General features: G+C 40.8%; 1 protein-coding gene across 1 annotated transcript; it reads right to left on the bottom strand.

Moving 5' to 3' along the window:
- Window positions 1-740: 740 nt before the first annotated feature.
- Window positions 741-11,979, bottom strand: p2rx5 (purinergic receptor P2X, ligand-gated ion channel, 5). The gene is made up of 12 exons (XM_063204093.1): window positions 11,638-11,979; window positions 10,675-10,822; window positions 8,706-8,777; window positions 8,367-8,442; window positions 6,378-6,462; window positions 6,116-6,196; window positions 4,079-4,220; window positions 3,233-3,366; window positions 2,835-2,928; window positions 2,690-2,755; window positions 2,317-2,399; window positions 741-2,043 (listed from the first exon to the last, which is right to left on the bottom strand). The coding sequence occupies exons 1-12, from the start codon at window positions 11,769-11,771 to the stop codon at window positions 1,845-1,847; spliced, it is 1,314 nt and encodes a 437-aa protein (XP_063060163.1). The 5' UTR covers window positions 11,772-11,979; the 3' UTR covers window positions 741-1,844.
- Window positions 11,980-14,037: the final 2,058 nt, after the last annotated feature.

Below are 14,037 nucleotides of genomic sequence, written 5' to 3'. Positions count from 1 at the left end.
ACTTAGAAATTGATGAAATATTAATGAAAAGAATGACATTTGTGAAGGTGCATCGTATATTCTAGAAATAAATATTCTAATACACACCTTAAACAGCATGCTAGCAATATATCAAGGTGCAAGAAATATAAGGGTACAAGTGCGCCTACTATTGGAATATAATCCTTTTGAACTGTATTTATGGGAATATCCTGCTGTGCAATTGTACTGTCAACTGTACATTATATATCACATCTAGAGGCCAATGTCACGGTTCATGAAGTGATGGCAGAATTAACATGCTTACATACTTAACATGCTGAAGTGCTATTCTTGACAGTGTCCGGTATTGTGCTAAATACACAGACAACTATAAAACTGACAACACAAATCAGCAGAGCTAACAAGATTCAAGGAGAACGTTTTTGTGCTCCATGAGAAACACATTACTGACCTGTCTACTCTCTTCTTTAGTTCCAGTAACGTTCCATACGGCATGTGCCAATTAAAATCATTGTAACCTTATACATGCAGCACGGCTTCGGTAAAAATAGTTAAGACAGAATAGGACTTCAGTGCATGTTTGCCTAAAGCTGTCGGGCCAAGAGTGTCAGTGACGAGTCCTACAACAGCCATGTGGAGGATTTAAAACAAGAATAACTTGACCCAGTAGCTGGAGAACTTTTCCCATCTGCCTGCCCCCCTGATTCTATGGTTCCATTCCCATGAGAAGAAATGTTAAGTATGAAATGCTAATAAACTAATGACTAATGCCATATTTATTGAAAATAGAACACAACAGGTAGCCTGGTTTTCACCAGACGGTGTGTGTGTAGATTCTGCGACCCTGGTGGAGCAGAGCTACACGCACTACCGTCTGGTACACAGCCATAGAGCACGCCATGGGTTCAGGCAGAAAATAGACGGAGCCTTTATTGTTTCTGCGCAGCCTCATCACCAACAAATTCCTTCAAAAACCTTTCTGTTAATCTCTAAAGAGTCAATGAATATAGTCTATAATCTGTCCTGTGACAACTCAATGCGAGCTGGTGTCGATGTTAAAGCAATAAATGCTATAAAAATGCAATAAATAGTCTATTTTCTGGCTGAACCCATGGCGTGCTCTATGGCTGTGTACCAGACGGGTAGTGTGTGTAGTTCTGCTCCACCAGGGAGCGCCGAAGCTACACACACACCAGAGCCGTATGACACAGAGTGCGTTTTAATATGTGACCTTGCCTCCTCCACTTGCCTCCTCCACTTGCTTCTCGTCATGATGACATCACTGACAACAGCATTATATTTCAATATCTTACAAAAGCTCAATTGTTAAGTCTTTTTCTCATTTGCAATTGGGATGGTGAATGAAAAACAGTCCCTCAAAAGTTGTTGTGGCGAGGCTGACAGCTGGGAAACTTAATCGTTTTCTCCATGGAGGAGGGGCCAGGAGGCGGGACGAGGAGACAAGCACAAGTGGAGGAGGCAAGGTCACATATTGGGATGCACCCATACACACACTGTCTGGTGAGAACCAGGCCAGAACCATATAAACAACACAGTGCCACCTTGTGGCTAAAACAACAATTTCTCAGTTGCCTGTTTGAAGGAGTTTAAAAAAGAAAACTCAACATACAAGCACTGATGGCCTCATAGACAAGATAAATATAACTTGTTGCCTTTCCATGAGGCCGAAACAGAAAATTCAAGCACTTTCCAGGATATCGTTGCTAATCCAATCTGCATGAACATTGTCTTCATTTCAAATGATGGGTCATGAGAGCCTTAATGTGGAAGTCGTCCATTGAGACGCCCATTAGAATAGCCCTCCTCGTCCCCATGTCCACGTCCCTTTACAGCAGTAGGAGCTAATTTTGGATTGTGACGACCTTCAGTTTCTGTTCCTCCGCTTTAAGCTTCTGTCCCTCTGCCTTAACCTTCTGCTCCTCTGTCGGACGTTTCCTGTGCCTATGCCTGTCCCTGTGGTGGTGTGCTGATTTATGGTCTCTGTGATCGCGGTGGTCCTTGTGGCTCTTAGGATCTTTGTGTTTCTTCTGTCCTTTGCTCCTAAAGTAAATGGGAGAGGTAACCATCAGCAAACACGACAATACACAGACATGAACTGAGAGTCAATGCGATGCGTTTGATTTGTTTGTGCATTTTGTATTTAGGGAGGAATAAAATATTACCTCTAGATATGTAGGCCTATATAATGATGTTATAGATGAGCAAAACATAAGTCAAGATCTCTCAGTGCAAGATCTCTGGTGTAAATTACATTACTCGGATTAAAATAATTAGCACCAGGTGTGAAAAGCTTGTCTCATTTATTCCCCTTACTTGTCAGTTTCAAATTTCTTTTCACGGTAGAAAGAACTATTTGGCATCAGGTAGACCAAGAGCATGTCACAGATGAATACTCCCTGAAGAAGAAGAACAAAATGGTTGCATTAAAGGTAGCATTTCATACACAATAAAAAAAAAACGTTTAGCATATTTATTTGAATTTGTATTGCTGTATTGTCTTATTGTCTAATTTCAGACAAAACACTCAGACAAATTTAAGAATTCTAAATTGGATTGTGAAGAACAGGATTGGATAAAATAGTATTTTAATATAAGGAGCAAGAACCTGCTAAGAAAAGACAAATTATTACTGCTGGCAGAAATTCACAAGGTACTATTTTTCAAATGTGCTTGTACAAGTACTCACAGCTCCCATTAAAGCAAGGCCTGATCCAATACTTATGACAGTTGGGATGATGCTGAATCTTCCAGCCTGACAAAGAGACAACTATGGTTAAACATTTCAGATGACAAAGCTGTAAGAAACTGACTGAATGTGGACTTGATCATACCCGTCCATTAACCATGATGTCAATCCTGATCCCGTATACTTTGTAAAGGGTACGGTACGTTTCCCCATTGCCATCTTTGAAATACTGGGTGTACCTAGAAAAAAAGTTGCCTTATTACTAGGGTTGCCAATAGTCCCTTGAAATACGGAATCTTCCCGTATTTAGAAAAAATAGTACAGGTCCAAATCTAGCTGAAACGGGAAGCAATTTGGTTAAAATGCAGGAAATTGTATCTTAGAGACACAGAATGTTCTGGGGGAGGACCCCCACACCTTCCACGCAAAGAAGGGGTCCCTTACAGTATTTTTCCCTGGGCAGTTGGCAACCCTATTTTTTATCGTGTTTTCAATGTTAAACTGACAAAGCCACAGACGTTTTTTACATTGTGTTTACAGTACCTGAAATTGTAGCCTGATGTGCTGGAGCTGTTTGAGGTAGCGTCCAAACGAGCAAAGCTGTACTGGGGATTGCAGAGTGAATAATCTTTATCAAGATCACAATTCCACTCAATTGCAACTCCAATCGCGCCACCCTAAAGAGAAGAGAATAAACAAATACAGCATTTATGCATTACAGTCATTGCAAATACACTTTACATACGTACAAAAGTAACTGAAGAATAACAGAATGGTGGAATACAGCTACAATAGGCTATTTTTTAAAATTAGTCAATTTTGAGAAGAAGAACAGCTAATGGGGATCCAATAGATGAACAAAATAAACAAACACTTTATAGAAAGAACAGAACAGAGTCAATTAAATCAATAAAACTGTAAATAGGTGTCAGGTGTACAATGGTTATCAATATCAGATTTCTCAGAGTGGTGTTATGGTGTCACTTAGGTGCCGTTTCCACGTAGCTGGATATTTTCATATGTGGATATTTTTTTTTCCTGCTTGTATTGGTTTTGCATTGGTTTTGGCCTTCCGTTTCCACGTAGCAGATATTTAAAAATCCAGGTGCAGGAGAAAAAAATAGCAGGAGAAAAAAATATCCTGTTTAGGGGTCTGAAACGCATTTGTTACAATGGAGGATTTTTTTTATCCACATGTTGCGTTTACACCTAACAGGAGAAAAAAAATACCCTGCTTAAAAAAATATCCTGCTGCGTGGAAACGGCACCTTAGGGGGGGGGGGGGGGGGGGGGGGGGGGGGGGCCAGAATAGGATCTTCATTGCATTGTATATTCAGTATTGGGTGGGTGCCACTCATGTTGAAATGAAACAAAGTCGAGATCACTTGCCAGCACAGCCATCTCCTCAAAGCTGTGTCCGGTCCAACTGATGAGGTCCCCCAGGCGGAAGATGGGACAGTAAAGGTTGTGGTCTGCATCAAACGTACACTTTTTAAGGTAGCTGTCATCCCCAGATTCAAGAATATTAGACCTAGAAAGGAAGAAAGTTGTAAAAACATGATTATTGTATGAAGCATGCATACATCCAATCAACATATACATTTTCAGTTTGCCTTGTCTGTATGGAATATGCTGGCTTATTAATTTTATGCATAATATCCATACATTTCAGACAAAATTGAGGTGGGGAAGCAAGTGTGACTTGCCCGAATCCCCCACAACACACACACATACTAAGGCACTATTGTTATTCCTGACAAAAACAATGTCACGCTATTAAAATGAGGCAGGACTGACTGCACACATTATGTCCCATATGAAAATGTCATCCATGCCATGGATATCATCCATTTCTCATACTATTGCTATACTATTATGGGCAGTCATGGGTAAGCGGTTAGGGCGTCAGACTTGTAACCCAAAGGTTGCCGCTTTGACTCCCAACCCGCCAGGTTGGTGGGGGGAACAATTAACCAATGCTCTGCCCCATCCTCCTCCATGACTGTGCATGGTACCGTCCCGCCGCACTGTTCCCTTGGGGCGCCATTGGGGGCTGCCCCCTTGCACGGGTGAGGCATACATGCAATTTCGTTGTGTGCAGTGTGCAGTGAACACTTGTGTGCTGTGGAGTGCTGTGTCACAATGACAATGGGAGTTGGAGTTTCCCAGTTGGGCTTTCGGCTTTCACTTTCACTATACTATTACTATATTCTTATACTTTTATTATTCCCATAAGCATTATAGGTCATGAGAAAATTCCAAAGCTGCAATCTTGCACTGTCTTTTGTTTGGGCTTTGCCTGTCTTGATTGCCATGGTTGGGTCCAAGTTGGGTTGCAAGTCAAACAACGGCCCAGCTGAAATCTGAGAACTTGAGCCCTTCCTGCTGACACCTGTCATGAGCAGCACACAGTACAGACGCTGGCACAAATGCTTCAGATGACAGGCCCCGCGGCCTGACGGACCAGTCAACGGCCGGCCACACTGACTGAATGCTTGCATTAACTTCTGCTGAGTTAATTCAACAATCAAGAGAGTAAAAGCAAAACTATGCATGTTAAATGTGTCTCTCAGTGTGTTGAATTAACACTGTCCGATTCACTGAGTATGCTGTCCCAAATGACTCAGATGACAGGCCCCACGGCCTGACAGACCAGTCAACGGCCAACCACACTGACTGAATGCTTGCAGTAACTTCTGGTACGGCCCGGCACATTTATTTATATAGCACATTTTTGTATAGGTGCAATTCAAAGTGCTTCACGCAAAAAAGATAAGTGTATTTATATGTACTATAACACCTACTGTAACACCTATTGCATAAAAATATAAATTTACAAAAATGTTTTGTAAAAAGCTATGCATAAATGAAATCGATGAAATAAAAAACTGTTTACACACACCATACACACAGAAATTAGTATGAGACATCAGGATGTTATATTTTAGAGGGATAAGGATTCACTGTGTATGCTACCCCAAATGGCTCTGATGATAGGCCTCACAGCCTGACAGACCAGTTAACGGCCGGCCACACTGACCATCCGTCTGTCATGAGCAGCACAACGCACACAGTAAATTTTGCAGCATTAACTTGGCACCTCCTAGACAATAGGACCTACTCTATGAGTACTCTACACCCGTGTGTACATGCTAAGTTAACACTGTCTGATTTACGGTGTACACCTATACTGTCACAAATGCTTCAGATGACAAACTTTGCCGTATGACAGGCCAGTCAATGGCTGTGGTGGTGACTGATTGCAGAATAGTGTGTGGTCTCAGACAGCAGGCGTAGGCAGGTAGGCCTACGTATATGTCAGGACAGCATGAGAACGTTTGAAACAACAACTTGTCCCGTGACAAAAAACTTTTCCAGAATATATCAAACTAAAACATGGCACAGCCCTGTGTGACACATACTCACTTGGAGAAATCGAATTTAGGAAAGCGGACAAAGTTCTTGATGTAAATGGTGAAGTTTTCTGCTCTTCCCAACAAGGCCTCCCTGTTCATATTTAAAAACAGACAGAAAAGTTCAAGATGATTACCAGTGTGAGGTGATATCGTAACTTCTCACAGATATACAACGTAATTGAAATTAACATAAACTGACATTAAGAAGAATCTCTCTCTCTCTCTCTCTCTCTCTCTCTCTCTCTCTCTCTCTCTCTCTCTCTCTCTCTCACGTGGGTTTGTAGCTCCGTTCTACAGGGCACCATCCATGAATCTCACAGGTCCCGGTGGTGTTTACACAGTGCCCTGTCTTAACACCTGTTGACACAGACATGCAGTTAGCCCCCTTTTCTGTTTCATCTACCGTATGTTCACATTTTCTGTTTGACGTTTAACTGACACATGCTAAATGTATTGCTCTTGCTTTAGGTTTTTTCCTTGCACATATTCTGTGCTTTTGTATGTTATGTTTAACTGACGCATGCAGCATTTATCAAATCCACTCTAGAGTCTAGAGGATGTCAATTAGAATTGCATCAGTTAATGATTGTAGTACCATCCTCGCACAGCATTCGGGCAGTCCTCTTCTTCCTACAAGGCCACATTAAAATGGAATGCTCTTCCAGGTAACCTGAAGAGCTCTGGCTCTTTCAAGAACTTTAAATTACAACTTAAATGTGCTCTTAAAGAGACCCAAACCTGTAACCATTGACACAAAATGATACCAATATCTTGCAACATGCATCAGTTAAAAACACATGAAGTAAATGAAGAGTTCAGATGCAAAACCCCCTAAGTGCCATTTCAGAAAATAATCTTAATTCATTTTTATTTAATATAAAGCTATCAAAACTGCTTATTTTTTTATTTAATTTATGTAATATAACTATTTATATGTATTATCAAGTACATGAATGTAAACCAAACCAACAACAGGGTTCTCTAAGAATATAGAAGTGCAGGTCTTTAGAAATGGAGTTAGGGGTTTTTGCATCTGAACTCTTCAAATTAATACAGTGTTTCTCAACAGGGGTGCCGGGGCACCCTGGGGTGCCGCGGGCCCCCCTCAGGGGTGCCGCGGAAACATGGCTGATAAATAAATTCTGTAATATGATACATATTTGTCTAAATTGATAAGTTAATGCTAGTCAGTGTAATCTTTCATATGCCATTTACGCACAATAAAGTAAATATAGGTCGCCCCAGTTAATGCAACTTTGAATGTAGGTCGTGTGACGTCTCCAAATGTGTTACTTTTCTAAGCTTGTGTGGTATCGGATGCGATGTCATGTTACGGCTCGTTGGTTTGGGGTGCCTTGAAATTTTTCATGAATTAAAACGGTGCCTCGCCCAAAAAAAGGTTGAGAAACACTGAATTAATACATGAGGAAACAGGATAAAAAATGGTTGTGCATCCATGTCCATGTTATATCTACAAATGTTAGGACTGGGCTCTGTGCGAAACGCAGGCACAGTAAAACAATGGGGACATGAGTGATTTGTTTATTGTTTTTATCTGTATTTTATTTCATTTTGTTTTTGACTGCTGCTTTACTTTATTATTCTATTGTATACCATTTAATTTTTAATCTCAAGGACTATTGATGAAAACTAGCCCAAGGCTAAACTTGATGATGAAGATGATGATGATGATGATGATGATGATGATGATGAATTCTCTAAGTTGAATTAACATTGTTTTACTGTGCCTGCGTTTCGCACAGAGCCCAGTCCTAACATTTGTAGATATAACATGGACATGGATGCACAACCATTTTTTATCCTGTTTCCTCATGTATTAATTTACTTCATCTGTTTTTAACTGATGCATGTTGCAATGACTGCACCCAATTACTGCAAGGAACATATGACAGATTATACAGTACATTGCCCCATGTCAGGCAGGACAAAGGGCAGCAATTCTCACTGGGCCTTAAGTTGAAGTGTGGCGGGACTCTGGACTCAATTTAAACTACAAATCATTAGCAGCGCGCACAGGCAAGAAGGCCCATAACACTCTGCCCCAAACACATGCACACCTCAAAAAATAGGTTAACAAGTCCCATGACTTAAAATCGAACATCTCTTACAGACTATGCAGAAACATTCCAGGGCTGTAAAACAGTGCAATATTACCACTTCCTACCAGAATTCATCATTAACATCAGCACTGGGGTGAGCTTGCACATCCGGTATGATCATATCTGACAGAAAGGTCTTACCATGGCCAGCAGCAACAATTTCCCCCTCAGGACAATCTTCATCCACCACACAGAGGCCATCAGGAACCCTACGGCTCTGTAGTGATACAAAAAAGGTATGAGACACAGTCATGACACATGAAATGCTATGTACCCTACAGTACTATCAGTGTGTACCTGCACAATTTGTCTGTTATAGTTTATCCATTCTTTCTGACACATATATAGTTTGGTTTACAGTACATCAACAATGCAGGTAAATGCTTATGTTTACACATTATTTAAAAAACTCCTGTAGCAATCTGTATTAATATGCTTATACCATTTATCAGTTATTGTCAGTTATAGTCAATTTAGTACCTCGGGACAGATGCCCAGTCTCTGGTTTGGGGTTTCTATGTAATTGGTCACAATGAAGAAGATTTGTTCACCCTAAAAAGAAAAAAAGAATGGCAATGCTGAATGCTTAACTTTCACACATCCATCTATTTATCCATCCATCAATCACTTCAGTAAACCAATTTATTCACTCATTCATGCATCCATTAATGAATTTATGCACTCATACAATCAGGTATTCATTCATTCATTCATTCATTCATTCATTCATTCATTCATTCATTCATTCATTCATTCATTCATTCATTCATTCATTCATTCATTCATTCATTCATTACCTTACACAAAGAGGTTGTGTTTGTGGTCACGTTGGTTTGTCTGTCTGTTTGTTTATTTGTCTGTCTGTCAACAGGATAACTCAAAAAGTCATAAATGGATTTGGATGAAATTTGTTGGAAATAACAGAAGGAAGAAGAGATAACATTTTGGTGCTGATCTGGATCACGATGCGGATCCAGTATTTTTTTTAAAAGGTTCTATTGTGGGATAGCGCAAATTTTGACATTCCAGTTTCTAACTCCACAAAAACAAAGCAGAAAGAATTGAAAAAAATGGGTGTAACATAGTCAAATGTTCTATCAAATAGCTTCCTTGGCGGAGGTCTGCACTCTCTGAGTATATTTCTAGTTCATTCATTCATTCGTGCAGTGATGGAAAGGCAAGAGCAGCTGAAACGTTATCACCTAACGTAAACCTTGTTTACCCATTTGGAATGTGGAATCTTTTCTCGTTATACAGTACAATGTGTAGTGCACTGTTTTGCCACAAAACAGAAAAAATCCCCTGCCAAGAAAGCAGACCAACGTCTCCCTCCAAACCACCTGGTGTTTTCTGATTCCATACAAATTCAGGCAGTATATTTGTCATAATCCAGGAAGGTTTGCTTTGGAACAATATTCCTTCTCTCCTGCGAAATTTGACTATTTGATACTCATTGCAGTTTCTCATGTCAAAATGAAAAAAAAAAGATTTTCAGAACCCTGTATGTCCCTGATAAAGTTATGCAGTTCAACATGTGGAGGTTGGACCACCTGCACAAATGTGAAATTTAAAGCCAATGGGACTACTTAATGCATAATTTATTGATAGAGGTGCTAAATATTCAATAAAATGACTCCAGCCACACAAATGGAAATAATGCATATCAAACAATTCTATACACTGGGCCTTTAATGCTTAGCTGACTTTCACTTTGCATGTGCTGCATGGCTTTAGTCTGGGGACCCCTCCTGCCCTGACCCCTCCTCAAACTCCCCCAGGGCTCAGTCACAGGTGTCTGGTTCACCAATTCAGCCCTGCATGCCATGAGCAAATAAAAAACTATTAACATGTATTGTTCTTCTAAGAGAAGAGGGTTTGTGCTAGTCAATGTTGCTATCAGTGTCTGTCTAGGCTGAATGAAATTGCCTAGGCCTCCTTGCTGGAGTCGGAAGTTCCTATCATCCTATGGCGCTATTTGGAAGACTACTAGAGAAATTCAAGTCAAGCTCGTGTTACAAATGCCCACATCAGATAAATAAAACGCTGCTAATAGGTCCATCTGACCAAATGTTGGCAGTAAAAAGCTTTTTAGCACTTGTAATATGAGACTGCCTTGGGTTTGTCTTGGTGTTTGTTTACATCCAATTCACTTTTTGTTCGTTTGTGGTTTCATCCCATTACATCTGAGCACAGGCTAGACTAGTATGCTGGCAGAGCCGCTGACAGCTTTGGCCGGGCCCAAGATAAGTCATCTAAATGGCTCAAATTAATACAATGTAATGAGGACCCAGTTTGGGCCCCCCGTCTCTCCCTGAGCCGGGACACCTTACTCCTTTATCCCCGTGTCGGCTTCCCTGATGCCAGTGTGCATGTAAATTGTGAAGAATAGGGAGGCTAACCCATGCAAAACCACTCGAGTTGATGCAACTTATGTTCACAGGAGACACACCTGTGGAGGGATGACATAGTCTTCTGGTCCCCAAATCTGAGGCCCTGCAGTGCTGTTAATCAGAGTGACTCCCTTCAGCTTTGTAATGACAGAACTCTGTACTGCCTCCTCTTTCTCCTGGTATCCCTTTTTCCAAAGGAAGACCCAGCTGTGGGGATGAAGGGTGTGCCAAAGGCAGGCACATGTGTCATCAGTGAAGGATACAGAATTTTAAGCACAGGGAACAGTGGTCGACACAACTATCTGGATTAACAGTATTTAAATAGACTCAGCAGGTCATGAACAGTTCATCATGCTCTATCAACCAACGGGAGGCAAAGTTAAATGCTTTATTAACAAAGTTGCTTTATTATCACAGTGGCTGTTTGGCACGAAAATATATATAAATAAACCTATTTTAGGTTTCAGATAAAGGCTGTACTCAGTCCTCAATCCAAAACTGATAAGGGGCAAGGAAAATAGTCCTCTGAAATTTGGTACGCTTATTGACCCCATATCCTATCCTACTTCTACGCATAGCAGATTCTGAAACATGACACGACCCAAATTAAGTAGCTACACTGAAACAGTCACACCACAATCTACAATTGGAATGGCTGACTGATAAATGTTCTCAGACCTGTTGAAATACTGTTTCAAGCATACAGTCATACAAAGTGGACACTTGACAAAGTTAAATGCGCTTTTGCGCTGTAGGCTACATTTGTGCCCTATTAATAGACCGCACGGCAGCCGAGATATTTCAGTCGTACGGGCTGGTCTGCTTTATGTCTTGAATTTCAACTTTAAACAACATCCACACTTTCGGGGAAACGTCATTGTCTGTGATGAAATGATAGATTAGGCCTACATGTAGGGCTAGATAATTCGCCACCTGTTATACGGCACATAGGCTATGTTTTCAAGAACGAACGCGACAAAGTGCACGTGCAAAATGATTCACTGTATTACTAGGCTACTTACCCAATGAGGTATCCAATGACTGACAACTGAATAAGTCTGAATAGAATGCCAATTTTCTTATTTTTAGCAATGACAAACTTCTCCGTTTTGTAATCCAAAAGTGTCCAAGCGAATGCCAAACATCCACCAGCCATGCTTGCGCACTGGGGAAATCACCGCGGTCACCTCTGCTGTCTTGCACGCTCTACTAGTGGTGAGTGACTGGAGGCAAAGAAGCCAATAGCTTACGCACGCTGTGCAACCCTAAGTATTCAAGTAATCTTATGAAGGGAGCTATAATTTTGGGAAAGCGCATAGCTCGAACGTCAGTTCGTGTGTCTCCAGTTTCAAACAAGCAACATACTGACCTGACTTGTAGGCCTGTAAGTTTGAAAACACTATTTCTAACGATTATTTTCACTTCCAATAAAGGTAGCCGCTGATCTTGTATGGAGTATCATATGCTTTGTGTCTAACACACACACACACACACACACACACACACACACACACACACACACACACACACACACACACACACACACACACACACACCTGCCTTCGAACTGATAGCGTCAGGCTATATCAACCCTAATGCCAAGCAATGGCTTTCAAACAAGCTTGTAGTTCAGGGTGGAAATCTGGGGCAGAACATTTCCTGCAGGAGGAACTGGACATTAAAGTGGGGAAAGTCAAAGGGCAGGGGTGATTATTTTGGGCCCTGTGAAACAGCAGGCCTTGCCTAGAATATTTGACTACCCCAAAATAACAGTGCTGCTCATCATAATGTTCTAAGAGGGGCTCAGGCGTCTGACAATGCAGGGGCCTATGCTTATGGTTTAGCGAGGGTTTGTAGTTAGGCTAAATAGTAATAACAGAGGTAGCCTACACCAACACTACACAGCAAACCCTACATTGATCTTCAAGAAAGTAAACTGTCTTGTCTTGGAGAGATTAATCTACTTTTGTTCTAAAATGATCCTTGTTTCAGTACTTCTCAACTCGACCAAGAAAAAGTGTCAACCCCCACTGGCAAATTTTTTAGGCCTATTGAAATATAGGCCTATTTTAAGCACATTTTGAGGAATTTCTCCTAGTTTTTAGAGGGGCACTTTTTGTAATGTAGCTGCTGTGCTCCTACTATGACTTTTGCAAAGACTGCAAGGGAGATGACCATTTCATCTTGACATAACCTGACATGCAGTGTAAACTTAAGTGTCACAGCGGGTTAATCAGTCTGACTAGGTGCAGACAGACCGGGGTGTCGGGTGGGTGGGCAGACTGCGATGAAATGTCACATATTTACAACCTCAGACAAATAGGGAATATAGGCTACTATTCAGTCAGAAAATACATCTTCGCACATTTCAGAAATCTGCAGGTGGGTGCCAATTAAATGAAGATTAGGTGTGGGCGTATTGTCTGAAATCTCATTCTGTAGCCAACTAAAATAAATAATTTGTCCCCATGATTAGACCCCTGTTTCAGGAACAAAGTCAAGATAAAAAAAGAAAAGTGAATGTCTTACTGAGATATCTATGAATCAGTGTAGTTCTCTCCTTAATTCAGAAATCAGAAATACAATAAGCTACAATACACAATATTTTCCCAAGATCGTGGCAAATAGTTTCCACTCTAAGAAGCTCAAAGACAAAAGTAGGCCTATTATAGCCTATGGTCTTTTTTTGTATATTGTCTTGACAGCCCATATTGTTGTGTAGGATAATTAGTTAGATTATTAATGAAGCAGTAAACAACAGTAAAGCTGTTGACCTACCTGACAGACCTACTCGACACATTTCCAAGATTGGTCTGCAGGGGGAGCTGTTGTACAACAGTCTTTTCAGAGCGGTGATGTTCTACCTGTATGGGTGATGCCCTTTGGTCATAGCCTCAGGCCAATGTTGCTCTGGTGAGTGACCACTGACTTCTATAGTAGTCTGTGTGAGTGACTAACACGGCCTTGACGACCGAAAAGTCTCGTGTTTGCTCTGTGTTAAGATAATTCAGTATGGGAAAGTGTGGGTCATTCCCCAGATTCACTAACACTCTAATCATGTTTTTTGTAGCCGAATGGTTTTCATTTGCAGGTAAAGCTTGAGCAGGCCTACTGAAACCCATGGGTTTGTTAGTGACTTAAGTTTTTGGGAGATCCAAATCTGACAGTACTGAATCTCTTTATTACAGTAGATTCCCAGTAGCACCAATTCTGTGTTTAAGAAGATGGTTCCTGATTGAAGATTACTCAAAGATCAGAAAATATTAACCAAGAGAATTTGATACGAAACCCATTTAATCCCTTAAAATGGAAGAATCCATACTTCAAATCCGTTAATTTTCTTATTCCACTTTATTTTACGGCAGATGTCACATGTAGACAACGCAGGGTCGCTTAAACTTTGATGTGCCATTACACATGAA

The sequence above is a fragment of the Engraulis encrasicolus genome, chromosome 7 (genome assembly GCF_034702125.1).
Source record: "Engraulis encrasicolus isolate BLACKSEA-1 chromosome 7, IST_EnEncr_1.0, whole genome shotgun sequence".
Classification (NCBI taxonomy): Eukaryota; Metazoa; Chordata; class Actinopteri; order Clupeiformes; family Engraulidae; genus Engraulis; species Engraulis encrasicolus.
The sequence above is the reverse complement of the archived record's forward strand: the minus strand, read 5'-3'. Positions and strand labels throughout refer to the sequence as shown.